This window comes from Typopeltis vanoorti, chromosome 14 (assembly GCF_054136105.1).
Source record: "Typopeltis vanoorti isolate ZY-2024b chromosome 14, IOZ_Tvanoo_1.0, whole genome shotgun sequence".
In the NCBI taxonomy this organism is placed as follows: Eukaryota; Metazoa; Arthropoda; class Arachnida; order Uropygi; family Thelyphonidae; genus Typopeltis; species Typopeltis vanoorti.
The window spans coordinates 5,008,636-5,032,487 of NC_143562.1; the positions used below are offsets into that span (position 1 = coordinate 5,008,636).

At 39.5% G+C, this 23,852-nt stretch overlaps 1 protein-coding gene across 2 annotated transcripts in view; it reads right to left on the reverse strand.

The window, feature by feature from the left end:
- Nucleotides 1-2,638: 2,638 nt before the first annotated feature.
- Nucleotides 2,639-23,852, reverse strand: part of LOC150099136 (uncharacterized) — a 38,084-nt gene continuing 16,870 nt past the window's right edge. For both annotated transcript variants that reach the window (XM_090403931.1, XM_090403930.1), the window contains exon 2: nucleotides 2,639-5,219. In XM_090403931.1, the coding sequence (XP_090260057.1) occupies nucleotides 3,015-5,126 (2,112 nt within the window). In that variant the 5' untranslated portion in view covers nucleotides 5,127-5,219 and the 3' untranslated portion in view covers nucleotides 2,639-3,014. The remainder of the gene's footprint in view (nucleotides 5,220-23,852) is intronic.

Genomic DNA, 23,852 nt, shown 5'->3' on the forward strand with positions numbered 1-23,852 from the left:
ATCTCGATTTCTTTATCCCCTCTACAACTTGCTTTTCAATATCAGTGGCCATATCAATAATTCTCCTCTGAATGGTGGTGTCCGAAAGCGATATAGCCTCCAGTTTTTTAGTGGCTTGAGGACCCAAAATTTCTTGTACAACATCTATGATGCAAGGCTTTACTAACTGCTCACCAATAGTTAACGGTTTTTTTGTTTTAGCTATTCGAAGAGCAACTAAATAAGGTGCTCGAAGCAGCGACTTGTCACTAGTCGTTCGTCATCTTCATTTCACTTTTCTGACTTTTCATCTGGTTATGTAATCCTTGAAAAAAGTCCAGTGGACTATCAATAAAATCCTATGCTTCGAATGCAAATGATGAGCAAGTTTAGAAGGTTTCATATTTTTCCCCAATCATGTAGTGGCTACATGATTAGGGGGGAATTTTTTGGCCGAACACCAGGAAATTTCTGGAGACTGGTGCCGGTCTGCGGACCACAGGTTGAAGAACATGGATCTAGAAGTCTTTAAGACATTACAAGCATCCAAGTTTGATTCCTTCACAAAAAGAGCTTGATTCAAACACAAATTCTGATCTCCAAACTGCTCTTTGATGGGGGCTCAGATAACCTTGTTAATTTCAATGCCTGCAAAACACAGCTCTGCCTTACTTTCCACAAAAAAATAACTATATAATCCCAGCCTCACTTTTGACAACACTCAAATCTTTAGGCAAGATGAGATCTCAATCTTTGGTATTACCTTGATATCAAGACTCTCTTAGCATAAACACATTACTACCATTCCCAAACAGCTAATAACCCTGTACAGATCACAAATCCATTGATTTAGGAGCTCTTAGGGAGGTGTCCCTAAGAGCCCTCTAAAAATACTCTATGCCAAACAGAAGAGAGCAAGCAGACTGATTAATGACATGACTCATCTCTTACCAATTCACTCCAACCACTCTCGCACATGGACATTTAGTATCTATATATGCATCTTATATAAATATTTTCATGATAAATATTCATCAGGGCTATCATCACCAAATCCATTGAAATGGGCAGCTACCACTCAATCACTTCACAGTCAAGCTCCATACTCATAAACAAGTTTTTCTTCCTCCTTTATATTCCTACTGCTGCTATATTGTGGAACAGCGTTTCCTCCCATGTGTTTCCCAAGGAATAAAATGCACAGGCCTTAAAATCCAATGTGAACATGTTCCTCATTTCCCAATTCTCTTCCCATACACAGTATTAATAAACTATAGGCTGACCAAACAACCTCTTGTGTATGGACCCAACATAAAAGACTCCTGATACCATCAAATATATTTAAGTGCAGGTTATCCTTACACAAATCCAGCTTGCACATCAAACTGTTTGGCATTATAGTCCTTTTTCTTAATTCAGTACTATGATATCTTGGTGACAGACTAGTGTTATTAATAGAAGTATATATAACATGCCATTGATGACTGTGTTACTATTTTCGAAGTTTTCCAGGAGAAAAATAAAAAATGTAATGAATGCAGTAGAAAAACAAATTTAGTTTGTTTAAAAACATATCAAAATTACACATTTAAATTACTAAAAGGCTTTTATAAGATTGATGCAGGGGAAATATTTCAGCTGTGTGATAGTGATGGAAGAACAAGAGGTCATCCCTGGAAATTAAAGAAAAGTGTGGTTAACAAGAGTGTGAGAATGAGGTTTTTTGCCTGGAGGGTCGTGAATGGGTGGAATTCATTGCCTGATGCAGTTGAGTTCTTCGTCTGTAAATGTATTCAAAAAGAGATATGATAGATATTGTTTTGCTAGTTTGAGTCTCCCGCAATGAGTCTACTGACTTCATGGCATGTTTTATATCCTTCTATTTATATTCTACTTTATTTACTGATGATTATTGAATATATCACCTACTTCAGTGCTTCTTTGTTGTCTCTCCTTTTGGTGCTTAACTTTCTTCTCCTTCTCAAGCCTCTCAAAATGCTTCTTGACCTTACTTCTAGCTTCTGCATTGTTTGTCTAATAATTTATTTCAGTTTATGTCAAGTGATTTTGAAAGTTAATTAATTTATAATATTCTAATTTGTTTCAATACTGGCATGTCTTTGTTCAGCAGAGCAACTTATTCTCAGCTTCAATATTCAGAGTAGGTTTTTCCTTTTTGTGGCTGCAATAGTTTGTGTGTGTGTTGGTAGCATTTTACAGCACTACTCTTATATTGAAATATCTTAATAAATATATTAAATATGGCAAATATAATAAAAACATGAAAATCATGAGTAATATATGAAACATTAATTATTCTAAGAAAAAACACAATAAAACATAAAAATCACCTTTCACGATACTGCCTCATGAAAGGTCAGTTGATTCTAATTCCATTAATTATATTGTTGACAATAATACTGATGACCAAGCACTTGTTTAATCAACATGTGAAAGGAAATAACTCATATTGAGAAATTTAATGTACAATCACAAATGCAACTTCCAACAGGAAACATTTATTTCATTGGAGACGAAAGAGGACATCTTCCATAATGCAATGAACAGATTAACACTCATGATGCTGGATGAATTTCATTTAAAAATCAAATGAGTTGCACAAGTGTACAAAATTCCATTTAGTAAATTAAAATCAGTCTGATTATTAGAATTATCAGTGATTTACTTTATTCTTTTTGTATTATTACTGGTTATGATAAAATATCATAAGAATTTTGATTAAAAATAGTACAACTTAAAATATACAGAAAGTAGCACACATGAAGATCTTGTAATACAGATATGATCTCACTTGGAAATTAAGCTCTTAAGAATGCCAAATCGCTGCATAATTTTTAAATGCTCTGCATGTTAGATATCTCCTTTAGGTATTCCTAGAAACTCTTATGAGTGTCCAAAAGTATGAATGATTCATCAGAAATCAGAGAAACAATAATTTTTCTATTTATGAAGATCCTTTATGCACTGTATAAAAATTAAATCTCTTAATGTATTTTAGTGTCACAAAGATTTGCTTAGCACGAGTTTGTCTCTTCTAAAACATTTAGTCCACCATGCAAATGATTAATTAAAGATTTTCCATTACCATGAACTTTCATGTGTCTTTTAAGATTTGAACTATGCGAAAATGCCTTACCACATGTTTCACATTTGAAAGGTTTTATATTAGTGTGAATTCGTATGTGCGCTTGAAGATTTCCCATGGATGAAAATGATCTAGTACAAGTGTGACAGGTAAAAGGTTTTTCTTTAGTATGAACTTTTAAATGCATTTTCAGATACGATTTCTGTGAAAATGACTTATCACAAGTTTCACATATAAAAGGTTTTTCATTAGTGTGAATTCTTTCATGTGTTTTAAGTTTTGCCAAATATAAAAATGATTTATCACAAGTAGGACAGGTAAAAGGCTTGTCATTAGCGTGCATTCTAATATGCAGTTTAAGATTTCCTAGGAGTGAAAATGATTTACCACAAGTTTGACAGGAGAAAGGTTTTTCATTGGTGTGAATTCTTCTGTGCAATTTAAGACTTCCCAGTTGTGAAAAAGATTTATGACAAATTTCACAGGTAAAAGGCTTCTCATTAGTATGGACTTTTATGTGAGCTGTTAGATTTGAACTTTGTGCAAATGATTTACCACAAGTTTCACATAAGAAAGGTCTTTCGTTGGTATGAATTCTTGTATGTGCTTTAAGATTTCCCAGCAGTGAAAATGATTTACCGCAAATATGACAGGTAAAACATACCGTGTTAGTATGGGCTCTTGTATGTAGTTTCAGTCTTGCCAAGCGCAAAAATGATTTACCACAAGTTTCACAAGCAAAACGTTTCTGATTAGTGTGCATTCTCATGTGAACATTAAGACTCCTTAGTTTTGTAAATGATTTCCCACACGTTTCACAGGTTAAAGATTTTTGATTAGTGTGAATTCTTTTGTGACGTTTAAGACATATCAGTTGTGTAAATGATTTCATGCAAGTTTCACACGTAAAAGGTCTCTCATTAGTATGAATTCTAGTGTGTAATTTAAGACTTTCCAATCGTGAAAATGATTTTGCGCAAGTGTTACAAGTAAAAGGTTTACCATTAGCATGAACTCGCAAATGTCTGTTAAGACTTGTCTGTCGGAAAAATGATTTACCACAAGCGTGACACGTAAAAGGTTTGTCATTTGTGTGAATTCTCATATGTACGTTAAGGCTATTTAGTTGTGAAAATGATCTAGCACAAGTGTCACAGGTGTAAGTTTTCTCACTAATATGAGTTTTTGTGTGCTTTTTAAGACTTTCCATCAGTGAAAATGATTTACCACAAGTTTCACAAGTAAAATGTTTCTCATTACTGTGACTTTTCAAGTGCCTTTTAAGATTTGAAATTTGTGCAAATGGTTTACCACAAATTTCACAAGAGAAAGGCTTCTCATTAGTGTGAACTCTTCTGTGTACTTTGAGATTTGAAATTTCATTAAATGATTTATTACAAATAGGACATGTAAAAGGTTTCTCATTAGTGTGAATCCGTGTATGTCGTTTAAGAGATGCAAATTTTGAAAATGATTTGGCACAAGTATCACACCTAAAAGGCTTCTCATTTGTGTGAATTCTTATGTGAATCTTAAGAGATGATGATTGTGTAAATGATTTACCACAAGTTTCACAAATGAAAGGCGCCTCATGAGTTCTAGCATGTACTTTAAGACCTGCCAGTTGTAAAAATGATTTACCACAAGTTTCGCAAATAAAATGTTTTTCATTAGCATGAACTCTTAAGTGCATTTTCAGATTTGAAATCTGCAAAAATGATTCACCACAAGTTTTGCAGATAAAAGCTTTCTGATTAGTAGGAACATCCGTATTCAATTTATGAGTTTGAGCTTGTGAAATATGATTATCCCAACTTCCATAAGTAAATGGTTTCTCACTACGAGGAAGTAACATACATTGCTTTTGCGACTTGAAATCTTCAGATGAATTCTTATCAAATCGAGGTGTAAATTCTGTCTCAATAGTTTGAATTATTGTACTTGTCTCCTCATTCCAGGAACTTGAAGTTACATTTGCAATTATTTCACTCATTAGTGATTTCTCCATACCATTTATCCACTTCATGTAGAAAAAAATCATACATAAAACACTGCAACACCTATATAAAATGTTGAGGGTTTAAAAAATGGATATCAGAGTATACTCCACTTTGGTGTATTAATGAACTTGGATCTGGTAAAAAAAAAAAGAAGAAATTATCAGCAAGAAACCATTTAAATATATGTGACTGTAAATTATAATCATACTAAACTATATGCACTTTTATGCAGATAAAATAAGATTGTGCAAAATATGCTTCCCACCCAGTATTTAGGACATTCAAATTGTGTATCTCACAATTGGATTTTTTCTTAATAAACCTTAAAACCCCTTTATTCTAACTTTCATATCATAATACACAGTTCTAAAATATCTTTAAACTAAAGTCAACAGATTATTCAGCAGGTTACAATATGCATATAATTACAGACATATATGTAATGTATCACCATTTTATTCACAAATGTACACACACACACACACACAAGAATATATGTCAATATTATAGGGGATGTCTGCACTTTATGTACACTAATGCCAGGAATATTCGGAATAAGGAGGAGGAATTTTTGGCCTTCGTTAGTTCTTCCTGGCCACAGGTTATTGGCATTAGTAACACATGGCTAACAGAAGATGATATAGTTATTGGGATAGATGTGAGGGGTAGAGGGGTATAGTGTATTCAGGAAAGAAAGAGAGAAAAGAATGGGGGGGGGGGGGGAGTGTTATTGATTATAGCTGATGAACTGCAGCCAAAGAGAATAGAAGTTCAATTTCAGGATAGTGAAAATAGCACATTTGAAGCTATCTGGCGTGAGATTGAGGTCAGCAGAACAAAATTTACAGTTGGGTGCTGCTACAGACCAGGCGATGGAATAGATGATAGAGACAGTATGCATAGGCAAATAGACTCAATGAGTGGAGGACAGGTAATTATTATGGGGGATTTCAACTATGGTAACATTCATTGGAGGGAGGAAGGAAATTAATTTTATGCAGTTGCTAAGGGATAACTACCTGAGACAGCATGTAATGGAATATACTAGGAGTTTGAGAGTGCTTGATCTAGTAATTGCATCTGAGAAATTGACTATTATGAATATGACCATATTGCCACCAATTGGTGAGAGTGATCATAAGGTCTTGACTTGGGAAGTGGCTAAATGTGTGGAATTTTCAATTAAGTCAGGGTACATGTGGAATTACCGAGCTGGTAAGTATGACGAACTTAGGAGATTGCTTGGATCAGTGCCATGGCATGTTAAACTGCAAGCTGGATGTTGACAGTGCATGGGAAGTGGTTAAGGAACATTTGAGGGAGGTAATTGTTGACTGCATACCTAGAGTACAGAGAGTAAATCAAGTGAGAGTTAAATGGATGAATAACACCATTATGCTTGAGCTGCAAAAAATAGAATGAAATTTAAGGAGATGACTTGCAGGCACACAAACAGTACAAAGCACAGGCCAGAAGGGTAACCAGTGCTGTAAGAAAAGCTAAAGCAGATTATGAAAGTAAATTAGCAATGCAAGCTAAAGTGGATCCCAAACAGTTCTTTCGATATGCTGCAAGTAAAAGAAAAAATGTATACGGCAAAATGATTCTACGGAATGCCAATGGCATTCCGTAGAATGAAATGAATCAGAATTAAAGTGAACACTTTGCAAGAGTATATCATCCAGTCTGTGATATTGCAGGAATGAGAGAATGAATGGCTGATACAGGAATTGAAGTGAATGAAATGAAAGTGAATAGTATATTACAGAACCTTAATGTAAATACATCTGTGGGATTGGATGGTATACCAGCTCGAGTCTTATGTGAAGCGGCAAAGAAATTGTCAGTTCCCTTGACCATATTGTTTATTTTAAGTCTCAGCTCTGGATTAGTCCCGAGGGGGTGGAAAGAGGGGAAAACAGTTCCACTGCATAAAGGAGGTTCCAAGACTGCTGTTGCAAATTACCGACCGATCAGCATATCAGGAATCATTGTCAAGGTTTTGGAGATATTAGTCAAGAGCAAAATACAGGAATCGATAGATAAAAATGGGATACTGTATGGACGACAGCATGGTTTTGTGAAGGGTAGATCATGCCTCAGTAATTTGGAAGCGTTTTATAATACAGTGAAGGCTGAACTGGATAAGGGTAATTGATTTACATTGATACTGCTGGACTTTGCTAAGGCCTTTGACAGGATACCACATGTAATTCTAATCAGTAAACTGCAGCACATGGGGATGGATATAGGGTTCGTGAGATGGATAGGAGGGTGGTTGATGGAGAGATATCAGAGAGTAGTTTATTCAGGAGTGGAGTCCAAAAGAAGGCCTGTTACTAGTGGTATGCTGCAGGGTTCTGTTCTTGGACTACTGCTATTTAATTTGTTCATTAATGATATGGAAAAGGATCTGAGAGGAACTGTTCATTTATTTGTTGATGATGCAAAGTTGGGTAGAGCAATAGTGAATGCACATGATGTCAAAATTTTGCAGGATGATTTGGATAGATTGGCAGTCTGGGCTAATGAGAATGGATGTCAGTTTAATGTAGCAAAGTGCAAGGTTATGCATTTTGGGGTTAAAAAATTAGCAGCAGTATATCACATTGGTGGAACAATACTCCAGGAGGCTGATGAAGCCAGAGATTTGGGTGTGTTGGTGGATAGAGAGTTGAAGTTTAGGGAGCACATAGCAAAAGTGGCTAAATCAGCTCTCAGATCACTTGGTTACTGAAGAATATTTTGATGAGCAGAGATAAGCAAGTTATTGTTCCTCTATATCGAGCCATGATAAGACCCCATCTTGACTACTGTGCCCAGATCTGGGCGCCTGGGTTTCTTCTTGATGGGAAGGAGGTAGAGAGAATCCAGAGGCGAGTGACCAAGATGATAGCTGGTCTATGGAATGAACCTTACGAGAACAGATTGAAGATCTGTAGGTTACAGAAATTGGTTGACAGGCGAAACAGGGGTGATATGTTGAACGTTTATTTTTCAATGGGTCAGATTATAATAAATTTAATTTAATCCTTTATCCAAGTGTGTGCAAACAAAGTTTGCGCCTAAAAGTATCTTCAGGACTGGGGTAAAGTGGTACAACACCGGGCAACTCCTTGCAAAGGTGGAGCAAGCTACCAACACTCCTATCTCAGTATCTCCCATAATGCCAAACACATCTCCTTGCAGATATGTATAATGTTATGCATTAAGGAAAGGGCCACTACCCAGACTAGTTTCGACCTTTATTGAGGTCTCTTCAGTGGGAGCTAAGCCCAAGTGGAGATACCAAGGCAGAAGCATAGCAAGGTCATCTTCTCCTATAGGAGCTGCCAAATGGTGTGCCATTTGGCACATCATTTGAAAGTTTATTTTTCATGATGAAAGTTTATTTTTCACTTGGTCAGACTATAATAAATTTAGTTTAATCCTTTAAGTGTGTGTGCAAACAAAGTTTGCGCCTGAAAGTACCAAGGGCCCTAGCCATACTGGTTACTAGAAAAGTAATTAGCTCAAAACAGACACTGAGATTCTGGGGACTGAATCTAAGAGGACTCCCTCACCACTTATAACAATGTACATGTTGATCCTTAATACCTAATTGAATGAACCAATTTGTAAATCAATACATTAATTGGTTATGATATATGAGTTATAATGATATCTTATACTATACGTTTAAAATAATTGTCAACAATGTTTAATCCCATAAGGTAGTTTCTCAATCCTTTTTCTGAAGCGAAGTTCAGCTGGACCTGAAGAACTGTTTACTAGTATTTTATTACATAAAACACACATTGCATCAGGAGCATGTGTATTGCCAATACATGTAAATCCATAATTTAAATAACTTTCATGGTACTTCTGTTTTGGTCTGTTCTTAGATGACTCTTGTTCTATATTAGCTTTTGAAGAAACCACAGTTTGCAATTCCATATCTTCTCTAATCATACGAGTAGATATGTCAGCAGAAGTACTTGCTCCTCCTTGTGTTAAAGTTCCTGCCTTTAAACAAGAACCAATGGGTATTTTTTCAATGCATAACATTATACATATCTGCAAGGAGATGTGTTTTGCATTATGCGAGATACTGAGATAGGAGTGTTGGTAGCTTGCTCCACCTTTGCAAGGAGTTGCCCGGTGTTGTACCACTTTAGCCCAGTCCTGAAAATACTTTTAGGTGCAAACTTTGTTTGCACACACACTTGGATAAAGGATTAAACTAAATTTATTATAGTCTGACCAAGTGAAAAATAAACTTTCAACATCTTTCTCTAAATCCAGAGTAATTTAATAAAAAGGTGGCACACCGTTTGGCAGCTCCTATAGGAGGAGATGACCTTGCTAACACTTCTGCCTTGGTATCTCCACTTGGGCCTGGCTCCCACTGAAGAGACCTCAATTGCTGCAGGACAGTATTGTATTTATTCATTGTTGAATTTGTTACTTATACTTGTTGTTTAGTTTGTTGTACTAATCTTTTGTATTCTTAGTACTAACTCTACTAACTTGCTGGTAGTGCATTTATATGCACTACGGAATTTTCTTACAGTCTTAGGACTCTTTATTTTTCTCTTTTTTTCTAGAACGCAGAGACTAATAATGAGCAGAGTAATCCCTGTCCCCCCCCAGGACCCAGACATTAGGAATGGAGATTCCAGGAATGGAGGATCCTAGAGCACTCACTACAGCCCTTAAGGAGATAATAGGAGTTTCTAACATCTACTCCTTCACCCCGTATGGAGGAGGACGATTTCTTATAGTAGTCAAGAATTTAGCTTCGAGAGATCAACTTCTAAAGGGTTTCCCCGTCCCCTACCGCCTCCCTATGGAATATCTAGAAGCCGGAGAAGACGTGCTTGTACAAACTTTTAGTAAGTGGGGGAAAGTGAGTAATATAAAGAAGAGCGTCTCTAAGGAGGACCCCGCCTGGTACTCCGGCGAAGTCACCTTTACCATGGACATGCGACAGCCAGTGCCCAACTTCGTTACCATCGTCATGTCGCGTGTCATGAAATCAGTAGTCAAGAATTTAGCTTCGAGAGATCAACTTCTAAAGGGTTTCCCCGTCCCCTACCGCTTCCCTATGGCATATCTAGAAGCCGGAGAAGACGTGCTTGTACAAACTTTTAGTAAGTGGGGGAAAGTGAGTAATATAAAGAAGAGCATCTCTAAGGAGGACTCCGCCTGGTACTCCGGCGAAGTCACCTTTACCATGGACATGCGACAGCCAGTGCCCAACCTCGTTACCATCGTCACGTCGCGTGTCATGGTTAATTATCCCGGGGTACAAAGACAGTGTCTGCGATGTGGCTCGACTGAACATCTGGGTAGTGACTGCCCCCGAGCCAAGTGTTTCAACTGCGTCGGCGTCGGGCACATCTCCAGCCAGTGCCCACACCCCTGCCGAAAGTGCTCCAATACAGAGCACAAAATAACATTGTGCCCTCTGCGCACATTTGCAGAGCGGGCAGGGGCACTGATTGAATCGGAACCCGCAGCCTGCTCGAGACGCCGGTGAATTTCCGGTACTCCCCAACACCATCGGGGAGAAAATTCTCTCAAACAGTTCTAGGGAAAATTACGAAACGTCCTGCACCATCAACAGCAGAAGGTACTGTTCCCCCCCCAGCAACAACATCAGCTGAGGAAACAGTCCCTCCCCCCTCGGTCGTTTCAACCGTACCACTACCAGCGACGGAGGAACAACGAACAACCGAGGATACAGATGAAGCTAAGGATAACACTTCACCAGCTATCCCCCCCCTCAACAACATCGGAGGAGGCTTCGTCTGTAGACGCTTCTAATATTTCCCCTATAGTAGTCAGTGTCCACCCTGCAGAAAAACAGAAGACAGAGGAAGGGAAACATCAACTTCCACCCCCCAAAGAACCTCCTAAGAAGAGGAAGGAGAAGGCTTCCCCTGAAAAGGGGGGAAAAACATCGAAGCCGCTCCAGAAAAAGCACGGACTCAACAACATCTGAGTCTGAAATGGAGGTGGAAACCCCTTCCCGCCATCAAGAGAGCATCAACTCTAAAATTAGTAGACACACCGGCTCCCAGTTCAACTGCTTTGACCATCAAATAGTGAACAATAAATTAACAAGTTTCAAGATTAAGAACAGTCGTCACGAGTTCGAAGTCCTCTCGAGCTCGTATGCAGAACTGGCAGCCGGTCTGCAGGGTGAGGGATATACTACCTCCCCCCCCACAAATTGAAGCCTTAATAAAATATGTCAAGCAATTGCGAATCAAGGACCTAGATCGGGTATAACAACGTAAAACATCATAATGCCGCCACCCCCCTTTTTGCGTTGCCTCGCTCAACATCAGAGGGCTCCGCTCACCATCAAAACAAGAGGAAGTGTGGAAGCTCATGCTAGCGTTCAACATCTGGCTTTTGTTCCTGCAGGAAACACACTTTTTCCACTACAAGGACATGCAGGAACTAAGTCATAAGTACCCCGTAACATCGTTTTGGAGCTTCGGCAACAGAAACAGCGCCGGGGTTGGGGTACTTATGCTAGCCCCCCTCCTCAGAGCCTTCCATAATATCCAGAGGGACGCAGAAGGGAGAGTTCTCGCCATTGACTGGAAGTACCGGGGCTGTACCACCAGGTACATTAACATCTACGCCCCGGCAGATCCAACATCAAGATCGACTTTCTTCCAGTCACTTTACACTTACTTATATGGCGCCCATCACATCATTCTGATGGGGGACTTTAACTGCGTGGCGGACCCGGCCTACGATAAAGTGGGGGGTAATCCCAATACAGGTACTGCTGGCTACAGGCAACTGGGAATTCACCTCAAGAATCTCCAGCTGATGGATATCTGGAGGGCTCACAACCCCTACTGTCGGGATTGTACGTGGACAGGCCAAGGTATCGGCACACGGCTCGACCAGTTCTACCTGTCACCCTCCCTTGTCTCCAGATCCGAAGCCATAAGGCACGTTCAAATTAATTATACCATCTCGGACCACAAAATGGTTGTGCTCACGTATCATCCACTAGAAGCAGTAGAAGTTGGTCCGGGCCCCTGGAAGTTACCACCAGACTTCCCGTCCTTGTTCTCAGCTAAGCTTAACCAACTATGCTCCACTTGGAGCACCGCTGGCTGGGACTGGGACGCATGGGCACAACTAAAATTTAACATCAAAGAAAACATGATAAAATGGGGCCTAGAACGTGCCTTCCTCAGAAGATTTCAGCTTCACAATCTATACAAGGAAAGAAGCTGGTTCGTGGCCAGCCAACGCCAAGGCTTTCCATGTCACAATGCCATCCGTGACATTAATCTCGACAATGAAGCGGAGAGACAGAAGCAAGTGGAAGACAAGAACACCAAGATCCGACTCCACCTCCGCTTGGAAGACAGGCAATTGGCTGCTTTCTACAACAGGTGCTATGTCAATTTTTGACAGGAGAGAACCATCACCACCATCACTGAATGTGGGTGTACTTACACCACCACATCCGACCTCCTGAAGGCCTTCTGGGGATACTACAACACCCTCTACCAGGACAACAGTACCCCCCCCCCAAGATTACTCCTGTTGGAATATTGATCCCTTCCCTGCACACATCCAAGCAGGGTTGGATGCACCAATTACAGCGGCCGAAATAACATCAGCCTTCAAGCAGTGCCGTACGAAGAAAGCGCCTGGGCCAGACTGACTAAGCACAGAACTCTATCAAGAAGCCTGGGACTACATCCTCCCCATTCTCGTGGCACTATTCAACAACTTTCTCAACACAGGGAACGTGCCGCGAGAATTCGTGGAATGCCATACAGTATTCATCCCCAAAGCCAACAGGAATCCATCCAACATCAAAAACTGGAGGCCCATCAGTCTGTCGAACACGGACTACAAGATCCTCGCCCGTGTTCTCAATGACAGACTGAAGCTGGGGATGAGATACGTCATCAACAGCACACAAGTGTATGGTGTTCCTGGCCGATCGATGGAGTATAATCTCATCCTCATCCGAGAACTGCTACGTCTGGTCAACTTTAAGATGTACTCAATGGCACTGTTGACCATCGATCTCAACCGAGCATTCGACAGCATCTTGCACTCCTTTCTGTTTAACATCCTGCAGAAAGTCGGGGTCAGCAGTAGACTGCTTTCCATCATCAGAGGAAGCTACATGAACAGCTCCACCTGCCTCCTCGTCAACAGACACCTTTTGGACCCCATTAACATCCACAAAGGGGTCAAACAAGGGTGTCCCCTCAGTCCACTGATCTTTGCACTAGCCCTTGAGCCATTTCTACGGGCAGTCAACAGCTCACGTGCTGTGAGAGGGATTCCACTACCACTCACCACGGATGACTCCAAAGTAACTGCATATGCGGACGATGTGGTGGGCACCCTCAGGGACAATGACTCCATACAGAGCTTCTTCAACATCTTAGAGAGGTTAAAAGTGTCGGGGTTAACACCCAACCCCAACAAAACTAAGATCAAGACGTATGGAGTCTGGGACCTAAACAACATCCCCATGGGTCTCGTCCCTACAGGAGACCCCCCTCACCATCCTGGGGATCCCATTTGCAGCAGAGCCCGTGCTCGACATTCAACAACTTATCAACACCAGTCGAGCGTCTCAAGGACTGGACAAACGGACAGCTGTCGCTCTCCACTAGGGCTACTGTCATCGAGACCAACTTGTGCCCTATGTACCAGCACGTCGTGAATATAACAAACATCACCGAGGATCAAGAACTTCGGCTTTACAGGAAACCCTTGAAGTTCTTCTGGGGCAGTCTATGCCAGGAGGTTGACGTGAAGATCCTTCAACTTCCGGAGAAGCTGGGGGGCTTTGGCCTCCCCATCCTTAACATCAAATACCTGAGCAATACCGCCTTCCATCTTAGCAGGATACTACAGACAAACCATCCCTGCAGCTATCCTGTGCAGTATTTCTTAGGCTTTAAGCTTCCCCTTTTTGGGATCCCAGCCCACCAGGGTCCCAAGGCAGATATTGTTCCAGAGGATTACAATAGACTTTGCCAGCTAGTACAACAACTCCGCTCGTCGGGTGTCAACACTGCCGGGATCCGGAACAGCAAGATGTGTATGATCATCTCTTTAACATCCTTCATACTGACGTTCCGGATCTAGGAATCAATAACAATGACATCCTCTTCGGCCACCTCTCTAAACATCGAGGCTACCCGTCAAGAAAGGACTTGGCCTGGAGGATAGCCTATGGACACCTTCCAGTCAATGTGAATAAGTGGTGGTTCAACAACAACTGGAACCCATTATGTAGCTTCTGCCGGAGTCCGGACACCGTAGAGCACGCTTTCTACGGGTGTCCCATTTCCATCTTCATCTGGAGGAGGCCAAGTGACGTGCTCCGCATCCCCCTCCTACTGCAGGAGCAAGTGATCTTCCTGCAGTTCGCTCCACCAGCCAACAACAGGCAGAAGTTACTATTATTTATCATCAATGAATTTAAATATCACATCTGGAAGGTTAGGAAAAAATTTTCCAACTATGCTAATCCTCCCAGTCTGTTGGATCTCTCTTGGATTGTCCTCTACATGTTCTATGGCTCCTTAAGGAGGTTTTTACATCTCGAGAGAGAGGCTCTGGGTGACACCAAATTTAACAACAAGTGGTGTTCACCTCCAATCCTGTGTACTGTCAGAATCAACATCATCAAGTTCTGCCTGCTGCTGCTTTAAGATCTCCATCTGCAGCAGCAGCTCCACTCCGAGTCATCTTCTTGGTCTCTGCATCCCCCCACCCCAGGTCTGTTTTCTTTCCTGGTCTCCCACAGAGGTAGTTCGGATGAAAAACTCAGGCAGCACAGGCCAACTCGAGGCAGGCTACCCTGAAGGGACGGGTCACCTGGGCACCAGCTACCTCCGTGCTCCTTTTGATTTCTTGAGGCAGATCTCCGAGGAGGGTGAGGAAATATCACTTGATAGCTTTAAGCTAGCAAGATGAGAATAATGAGCTGAGGCCTATTTTTCTACTTTTTCCCTACCCCCACCTCTCCCCCTACCCTTCCCATCCTATTCCGCTTCCTCTCCTCTCCCCCCCCCCCCCAGCACCCCACCTTGACCTCTGTCACTTCCTTACCCCTCTTTTACTTCTCTTCGGGGGCACCCTGACCCCTTTATTTTTCAATAGGCCGATGATGGGTTTATTCTTTACTCTCACCCACCTCAATAAAGGTTGAAACTAGTCTGGGTAGTGGCCCTTCCCTTAATGCATACCATTATACATATCTGCAAGGAGATGTGTTTTGCATTATGGGAGATACTGAGATAGGAGTTTTGGAAGCTTGCTCCACCTTTCAAGGAGTTGCCCAGTGTTGTATCACTTTACCCCAGTCCTGAAGATACTTTCAGGTGCAAACTTTGTTTGCACACACTTGGATAAAGGATTAAACTAAATTTATTAAAGGGGTGATATGATTGAGACATTCAAATTACTGAAGGGTTTTTACAAGAACAGAGGAAATTTTGCAGAACAGGTCTGGTGATGGGAGAACTAGAGGCCATCCATGGAAACTGAGCAAGAGTGTAGTTAGCAAGGGTATGAGAACTAGGTTTTTTACTTTGAGAGTGGTGAATGAGTGGAATAAGCTGCCAGAGTTTGTTGTGGGTGCTATGACTGTAAATGAGTTCAAATCAAAGTATGATAGATACTGTGCGAATGCCGAATAGTTGTTCTTGATATGATGTTTAGGGCCTCCCTTGATGAGTCTAAGGACTCCTTGGAGTTGCCCGTAATAATAATAATAATTATATATATTTTTTTTTATATATAATTTTTCGGCTTGTAACAGAACAACCTTCATCAGGTGACATTATAAAAGAAAGAAAAAAGAAAAATCACTAAAGGTTAAAAAACTATGAGCAACATAAAGCAACATTCGCACAGTATCTATACATAATTAGCATTACATAATAACTTGAGCTACAACCTCCCAGATAGTCATTCAACTGTAATCATGTACTAGCGTTCACGTGATGCTCCAAGCACGCACTCTCCCAACAATGCAACAAACGAAAGAACAGCTTTAAATACAACTACTACGTTTTCATGCTAATTATGTATAGAGACTATGTTGTTCATAGTTTTTTAACCTTCAGTGTTAAGTGGTTTTCCTTTTTTCTTTCTTTTATAATGTCACCTGACGAAGGTTGTTACAAGCCGAAACTAGTCGTGTTTTTATATTAAAACCTTTTTACTTAAATTTCGGTTCTAGTCATTCAATTTTTATAAAAAATATGTATGTTAACTGAGTTAATGATCATTCTTTCATATATATATATATATATATATATATATATATATATATATATATATATATATATATATATATATATATATGTAAATTAGTTTTTTTACCTTGGGTAATGTATATTAGGGTTACTAAGTAATTTTATAAACTTAGTATTTTACTCCTAATCCCAAATAAGCAAACAGTTAAGTTTGCGCCTGATTCTTAGTATTTAGATAGTATTTAGAAGTATATCCTTGGTATTTAGGGTCTAGCTACTCACTGAGGAGACCTCAAAAAAGGTTGAAACCGGTCTGGGTAGTGACCCCATCCATATTGTATTGCAGTATACATCTCTTAGTGAGATGTGCTTTACATTATGGAAAATACTAAGAATAGTAATCAGAGCTTTTCCCACCTTTACTATGAGTTGCACCACCTTTAGACTTGAACTACGTTCAGGTGCAAATTTAACTGTTTGCTTACTTAGGATTAGGAGTAAAATAACTACGTTTATAAAATTACTTAGTAACCCTAATATATATATATATATATATATACACATACATACATACAGAGAAAAAAAGCATACTTTCTCTCATGGATCAACAGCAAATTGTCTATAATGTATAAAACCCTTATGAACCCAATCCAGCAAAGTGCAAGATAATATTTTCTTTATTTCCAAAATCTATTAAAAAGTACAAACTGAAAGTCAATTATCCTCTCAATGCAACCAGTTGAATTATGGCATCGTTATTGTTTAATTATGCCAAGCAACAGAGACTAATAAGGACATTCATTATGTTAGTTAATTGCAAATATTCTCTGTTTTTGTGAGGATAACCCCAAATTTATAATGTGTGGGGGGGGGGGAGAACCCTGTCATCATCATATAAAGACCAGGTGAAAAGTGATATAAAAGTATGTGAAAATTACAAAAACTTTCTTCCACATTCACCTCACTAATATTATTATTTGGTAACCTCCATGGAGTCAAGAGACTCATCTTAGAAGGCCCACTCAACAAGCAACATGTCTATCATAATAAGCTTTAAAGTTATTTACACTACCTGCACTCACTAACCACTGTCAATGTAAAAAATGTACTCCTCACACCCTTCTTCACCACATATTTATACAACTGCCTGGGATGGCCTTTCATTCTTCCCATCTTAATATCCACTCTTTTTAATTTTTTCTGTATTAATCTGGTAGAATCCCTTAACTAACTTTAAGTTCCCTATCATATTTCCTCTCCTCCTCCTATCCACCAACCTCTGTAATCTGCATTCTCTCAAATGGTCTTCATAACCAACACTCCAGAGTCCTGATATCACTTTGGTTATTCATCTTTGGACCCTCTTTAGTGTTTCCACATCGCAATGAAATCTAGGTGACCAAATCTGAGCACAACAGTCCATATGTGGTCTGACTAATGCCTCATATAGACACACCACCTCCTTATCCCTACGTGTCAATGTACTTTTTATCATAGCAGCAATACAATGTGCAGTCTTTGCAACACATGCGATGATGTGTTCTCAGAAATTCAGTGTAATGTCTATCGTCACTCCATGATCCTGAATCTCATCCAATTCCTGAAGTACGGCTCCACCAATACAGTACATAGCCTTATATCTCTGTATTCCAAAGTGTAACACCTTGCATTTATTAACATTAAAACTGCAACCCCCCATTCATTTATCCAAGCTGAAAGTCTATTCAAACCTTTCTGTAGAGAATTAACATCAGCACTACTCCTGATAATTCTACCTAACTTTGCATCATCAGGATAGCCTAGATATCTGTATAATTGCTTTGAAAGACTTAAAATGAACCAAGCAGTGATAGAATCATACTAGAAAATTTTCAAGAGGAATGCAAGAGGAGTACATTATTATTATTATTATTTCGTGACACTCCAAGGAGTCCGAAGACTCATCGAGGGAGAACGCCTACTCTATAGCTCTCCATCTTCACTACTACAATCATCATCTACATATCAATACTTGAGGTAAAAAAGCCATCAAAAACTTGAAATGTGGGAAGGAAGCTGGAATAGATGACACTTGACCAGAAATGCTTAAGTATGGAGATATAAATGTTTGCAGTGGCTACACTGCATAATGCAGAGGGACTGGTCAGAAGGTCGAATTCCGAGTGTTTGGAGTAGACCTCTCATAGTACCCATCTATAAAAATAGGAATAAAGCTGAATGTGAGAATTACAGAGGAATTTTTAGACTAAGTGTTCCAAGTAAGATTTATGCAAGCATAATTGAAAAGAGGTTGAGAAAGATTGTCGATGTGAAACTTGGATAAGAACAAGCTGGGTTCAGGCCAAAAAGAGGTCATCAAGATCAGATTTTCACTTCAAGACAAATAGTTGAGAAATCATGGGAATATGACAAGGATCTGTACTTAAGTTTTGTGGATCTGGAAAAGGCATACAACGTGCCCAGAGAAAAGCTTTTCAAAACACTACAGTTTTAATGGGTGAATGGAACATTATACAGAGCAATATAAAGTCTAATATTTAAGTTGTCAGTCAAAAGTTAGAATTAAAGGAAATACAGGAAGATGGTTTGATCTAAAATCAGGGGTAAGACAATCTCCATTCTTATTCATCATCCATATGGATCACATTATGAAGGAAAGTGGCATCAAGCCTGATATTAGAATTGGAAATGTCAATCTAGCTCTTTGCTTTATGCAAATGATGATATACACCTAAACACATCTAGTGCAGGTCTCCAGGATTCACTAACTAAATTGAATAACAGCTGTCACAAATTGGACCTACATTAGCAGTAAAAAGCCCAAAACTATGAAGGCAGGAGCATAGAAAACTTCAGCTGCATTCTGAATGGAGATGCTATAGAATAAGTAAAATATTTTGGCCCAGTTTTTAGTGAAGATGGTAAGTTAAATCTGGAATAAGAGAAATTAGCCAAAATACCAAATTTGCAGTATACAAGACAGTGTTTAAACTTTTTAAGTTATGGATCTGAGAAAAATTAGGGGAGTAAACTGATGGCATCGATGGTAGAATCATATTAAAAATAATGAAGATATTTAAAAGGAATTTACATTATTAACATTCAAGAATGTGTCAGCAGATTTAATCTAAGGTGGTATGGTCCCTTAAATAGAATGGGTGAAGAAAAGTTAGCAAAACAGGCCTTTCTAAACTAGTTTCATTTATATGGAATTTTCAGTCAAGAAGGGGTTTATGTGGAACTACAAAGCTGGCAATTATGACAAACTTGAAGCAGTGCCATTGCATAAGAAGCTACATGGAATTAATGTCATTAGTGCATGTGAAACGTAAGGGATTGTTTGAGCAAGGCAGTCATACCCAGGTCAGGAAGATAAACTGAGTAGGGATAAAGTGAATGAGTAGCATTATTATTATTCAGGCCTCCATGGAGTCAAAAGACTCAGCGCGGGAGGTCCGTCCTAGGAAACACAAAGTCTTTCATACAACTCCTTAAATTCATAACTGGTAATTAGTTTACGGAATTAACAACGCATATAAAGTATATTAATTAAAGGTAACTTTAATGAATAACTTCTATATTTCGGCAATGTCACATTGCCATCTTCAGGAACATAAAGATATGGTATGTGCACTCAGGAACTAACACAAAGCAAATGAGGAAGAAAGCAAGAAACTAATATTGTTCCTAAAGTCCTAATGGTGCCCTCTTGCGGGCTAATTTGGTAGTCTTGGCAGTTGGGCTGAGGTTCTCATAATGAAAGTCTCCCAAATTTGGGGCAGTTTCATGCACCCAAATTTGTTGAGGTTAGGAACGTTTTTTAGAGCTGCTGAAGATTCTTTGAATAATCTTTCGTATTTAAACTTGCTGCGATGAATTATTTTTGTTTTCTTCCAACGAATTTTATGGTGGGTATCTAAGGCATGGTCTGCCAGCCCAGAGCAGCTGTACTGGTGAAAACGGATGTAGTCTTGGTGTTCTGCCTGTTTGGCCAAAGTAGGACAATATGCAGCTGCAAGGGACCTGGTATACACCAGGTAGGTCTAGGGGAAGTGGTTGGTCTTTGATAGAGTGGATAAGGGATGCCAACTTTTTATATGGTCTGTAACAAGTAAGGTCATATTTTTTGAGGATATTGGTTATTTTCTCAGAGGTGCCCTGGATGTAGGGGATGGTAATAGACTTGGTGTAATCTTTATTGTGGAGGGGGGGGGGGTTGTGGTTTACAGGTTTTAGTATTTTTTGGATTTTTTTGGGGTTATAGCCATTGGCTAAGAAATTGTTGAGGATGTGGTTTAGTTCAATAGTCAGGGCCTTGTCATCTGAGCAGATTAATTTTCCCTGTTATATAACGTTTTTATCACCCCATATTGTTGTGAGGGGGGGGATTGCTGGTGAATGTATCTGCCAGTGTGGGTGGGTTTTCTGTAAACAGAGAAAACCAAAGACCCATCAAGCTGGCGGGTGATTAAAGTGTCTAGGAAGGGGAGGGTGTTGTTTTCCTCTTTTTCTAAGGTGAACTGGACTCTGGGGTGTTGGTTGTTTAAGTGTGTTAGGAAGGAGTGGAGTGTGTCTGAGCCATGTGGCCAAATAGCAAACACATCATCCACATAACGAAGCCAAATAGTGGGTTTTTGTGGGGCGGAGTTTAAGGCTTTCTCTTCAAATGTCTCCATAAAGAAATTGGCCAAGGGTGGGGAAAGCGGTGAACCCATGGCTGTCCCCTCTATCTGTTTGTAGAACTTTCCTTGCCAAATGAAATAGCCTGAGTTCATTGTGAACTGAAATAGGGCTGAGATATTGGGAGGAAACTTGGCTTGGATGAGCTCAAGGGTTTCTTTGAGTGGGACATTAGTGAATAGGGAGGAGACGTCAAAACTGACCATTATGTCAGTGTGTTAGAGTGTGAGGTTTTCTATACTGGCTTTAAAGTGGGCTGAGTTTTTTATGTGTGATGGTGTGTTGCCAGTGTAGTGTGTGAGCGTTTTGGCTAAATGTTTGGCTAATTTATATGTGGGGGAATCAATGCCATCCACTATGGGACGCAATGGCACATTTTGTTTATGTATTTCTGGGAGTCCATATAATCGGGGGGGTCTAGAGTTATAAGGTTTAAGTTTGTTGGTGACTTCCACAGGCCAAGAAGTGACTTTCTTAAGGAGTCTGTGGATAGTTCTAATCTGAGAGCTGGTCGGATTATATTCAATGGGGAGGTAAGTAGTACGGTCTAGTACTAAAGAATTTAGCTTACCTTTGTAGTCTTTTTGATTGAGTACCACAGTGGCGCTTCCCTTATCAGCTTTGGTGATTACTATTTTTTTGTTGTTTTTCAATTCTTGAAGGGCTGTATATTCGTTTTTGGATAAGTTGGATTTTGGAGGCTTGGCTTTAGTGAGAACACCGACTACATCCAGTCTCACGTTGTTGGCGATATGGTTAGGCAGGTTGCGAATTCCACGCTCTATTTGGATCATGATTTCTTCAGCAGGTATCCTTTTAGGAGCTAGGGCTAAATTGTGACTACGTAAAAGTGCGGTGAGTGCTTCAGGCTTTAAAACTGCCAACGAGAGGTTGACTCTACAGTGTTAAGTGGTGGCTGGGGTATGGAAGTAGAAGTGTTTGTCAGATTTTCGTATTTTTTCATGTGCCGACTACGTATTTTTTCGAATTCCTTTCTTGCCAATGCGCATGAGATGTCATGAAGTACAGACCATAGATCAAGGCCGAGTGTATTCGAAAGCTCTTCCTCTAGCGCCCGTAAGGTTTTGTTTTCATCGGCAAGGAGAACGCGCATCGCGGTAATTTGTTCTCTTAACAGGGCGAAGCTAGTGCGGTTATAAATGCGTAGAGCTTTCTCGGAAGTAAAGCGGTGCTTCAATTTGACACAATTAGGGATCACTTTGTTATCCCGGGAGCGTTTTAAGAACGTCAGACGATTTATTTGCCTCGATATCTTCAACCTCAATTTGCCGTATTGACGGGCCTTTCGTGCGATTGCATCTCCGTGGATGATCATGATTTTAGTAGCAAGACTTATACGTTGGTTAGACATAACTAGTAATTAGTTTACGGAATTAACAACGCCCCCCTCCACAATAAAGATTACACCAAGTCTATCACCATCCCCTACATCCAGGGCACCTCTGAGAAAATAACCAATATCCTCAAAAAATATGACCTTACTTCCTGTTACAGACCATATAAAAAGTTGGCATCCCTTATCCGCTTTACCAAAGACCAACCACTTCCCCTAGACTTACCTGGTGTATACCAGGTCCCTTGCAGCTGCAAATTGTCCTACTTTGGCCAAACAGGCAAAACAACAAATATCAGGATTTCAGAACACCAAGACTACATCCGTTTTCACCAGTACAGCCGCTCTGGGCTGGCAGACCATGCCTTAGATACCCACCATAAAATTCGTTGGAAGAAAACAAAAATAATTCATCGCAGCAAGTTTAAATACGAAAGATTATTCAAAGAATCTTCAGCAGTGTCGTGACGTCTCCTTCTGTCGTGTTCTAAATCTATCTAGTTTCAAGTCACTTTTATGAATAATACAACTAATTACGAAATGATCACCGATCCAAAAGTAGAGAAATTTATATTTATACTGTGCCACCCTATTCTTAGATTAGTCTATATAAATAGTAGGATCAGTTCTAAATTAAGTTAGCAGTCATCTCATTGGGCCGAATCATCTATTATTATTTTTACTTGGGGTTCCCGCAAGATTCGAATGTTTATGAACGGTGCAATAATAAGGAATTCAGGCAAACGCAATATTTAGATCAACAAAATAAAACATTTAATATATGATATGGTTAACAAATACAAGAACTCTATTTCAAAATGGAACTATACAATTAACTTAACACTTCTTCTTAGGTCACTGATACTAATTCAATGTTCTAACTTTCATATACTATTCACAGTCTCAAAAACACAAATCTTCTTATCTCAAGTTAATATAACAATTTCACATTTTATTCAGTCTTCACAAATCTTTCAGCTCAATGTTTATATTCACAGCAGGCAATAAACTACGTAAGCTATATTCCAAGCAAATATATTCCCGGACCTTGAGCATCGGAGGTATATTACAGTTAATGCTAGAATAGAGAAACTTATACAACTACTCTTACCAGACAAATTCTTCAATACATCAAATTATTGAGAGAGCACTTATGAATTAACTTAATTAACATTAGCGGAACACACATAACAAATATTCTCCATAGTTTAAACTGTATTACTGTAAGTCGCACTTCACTATTCCAAACAACAGTAATTAGGTACTAATATCTTTTCCTGTTCACTTTTCTCCAAGTAATCAATATAACCTTTTCCTAGGGCAACATAGAATTTAATCGTAATCCAGATTAACTAGAACTAATCAGAATTTTCGCATTGACTGTCCAGTTTCCTTTTATCTGATTACGGTAACAACCTTCATAACAACAGCAGTTTTCGCTTATAACATTAAACTTTATGTTTCACTACTTATAGGTT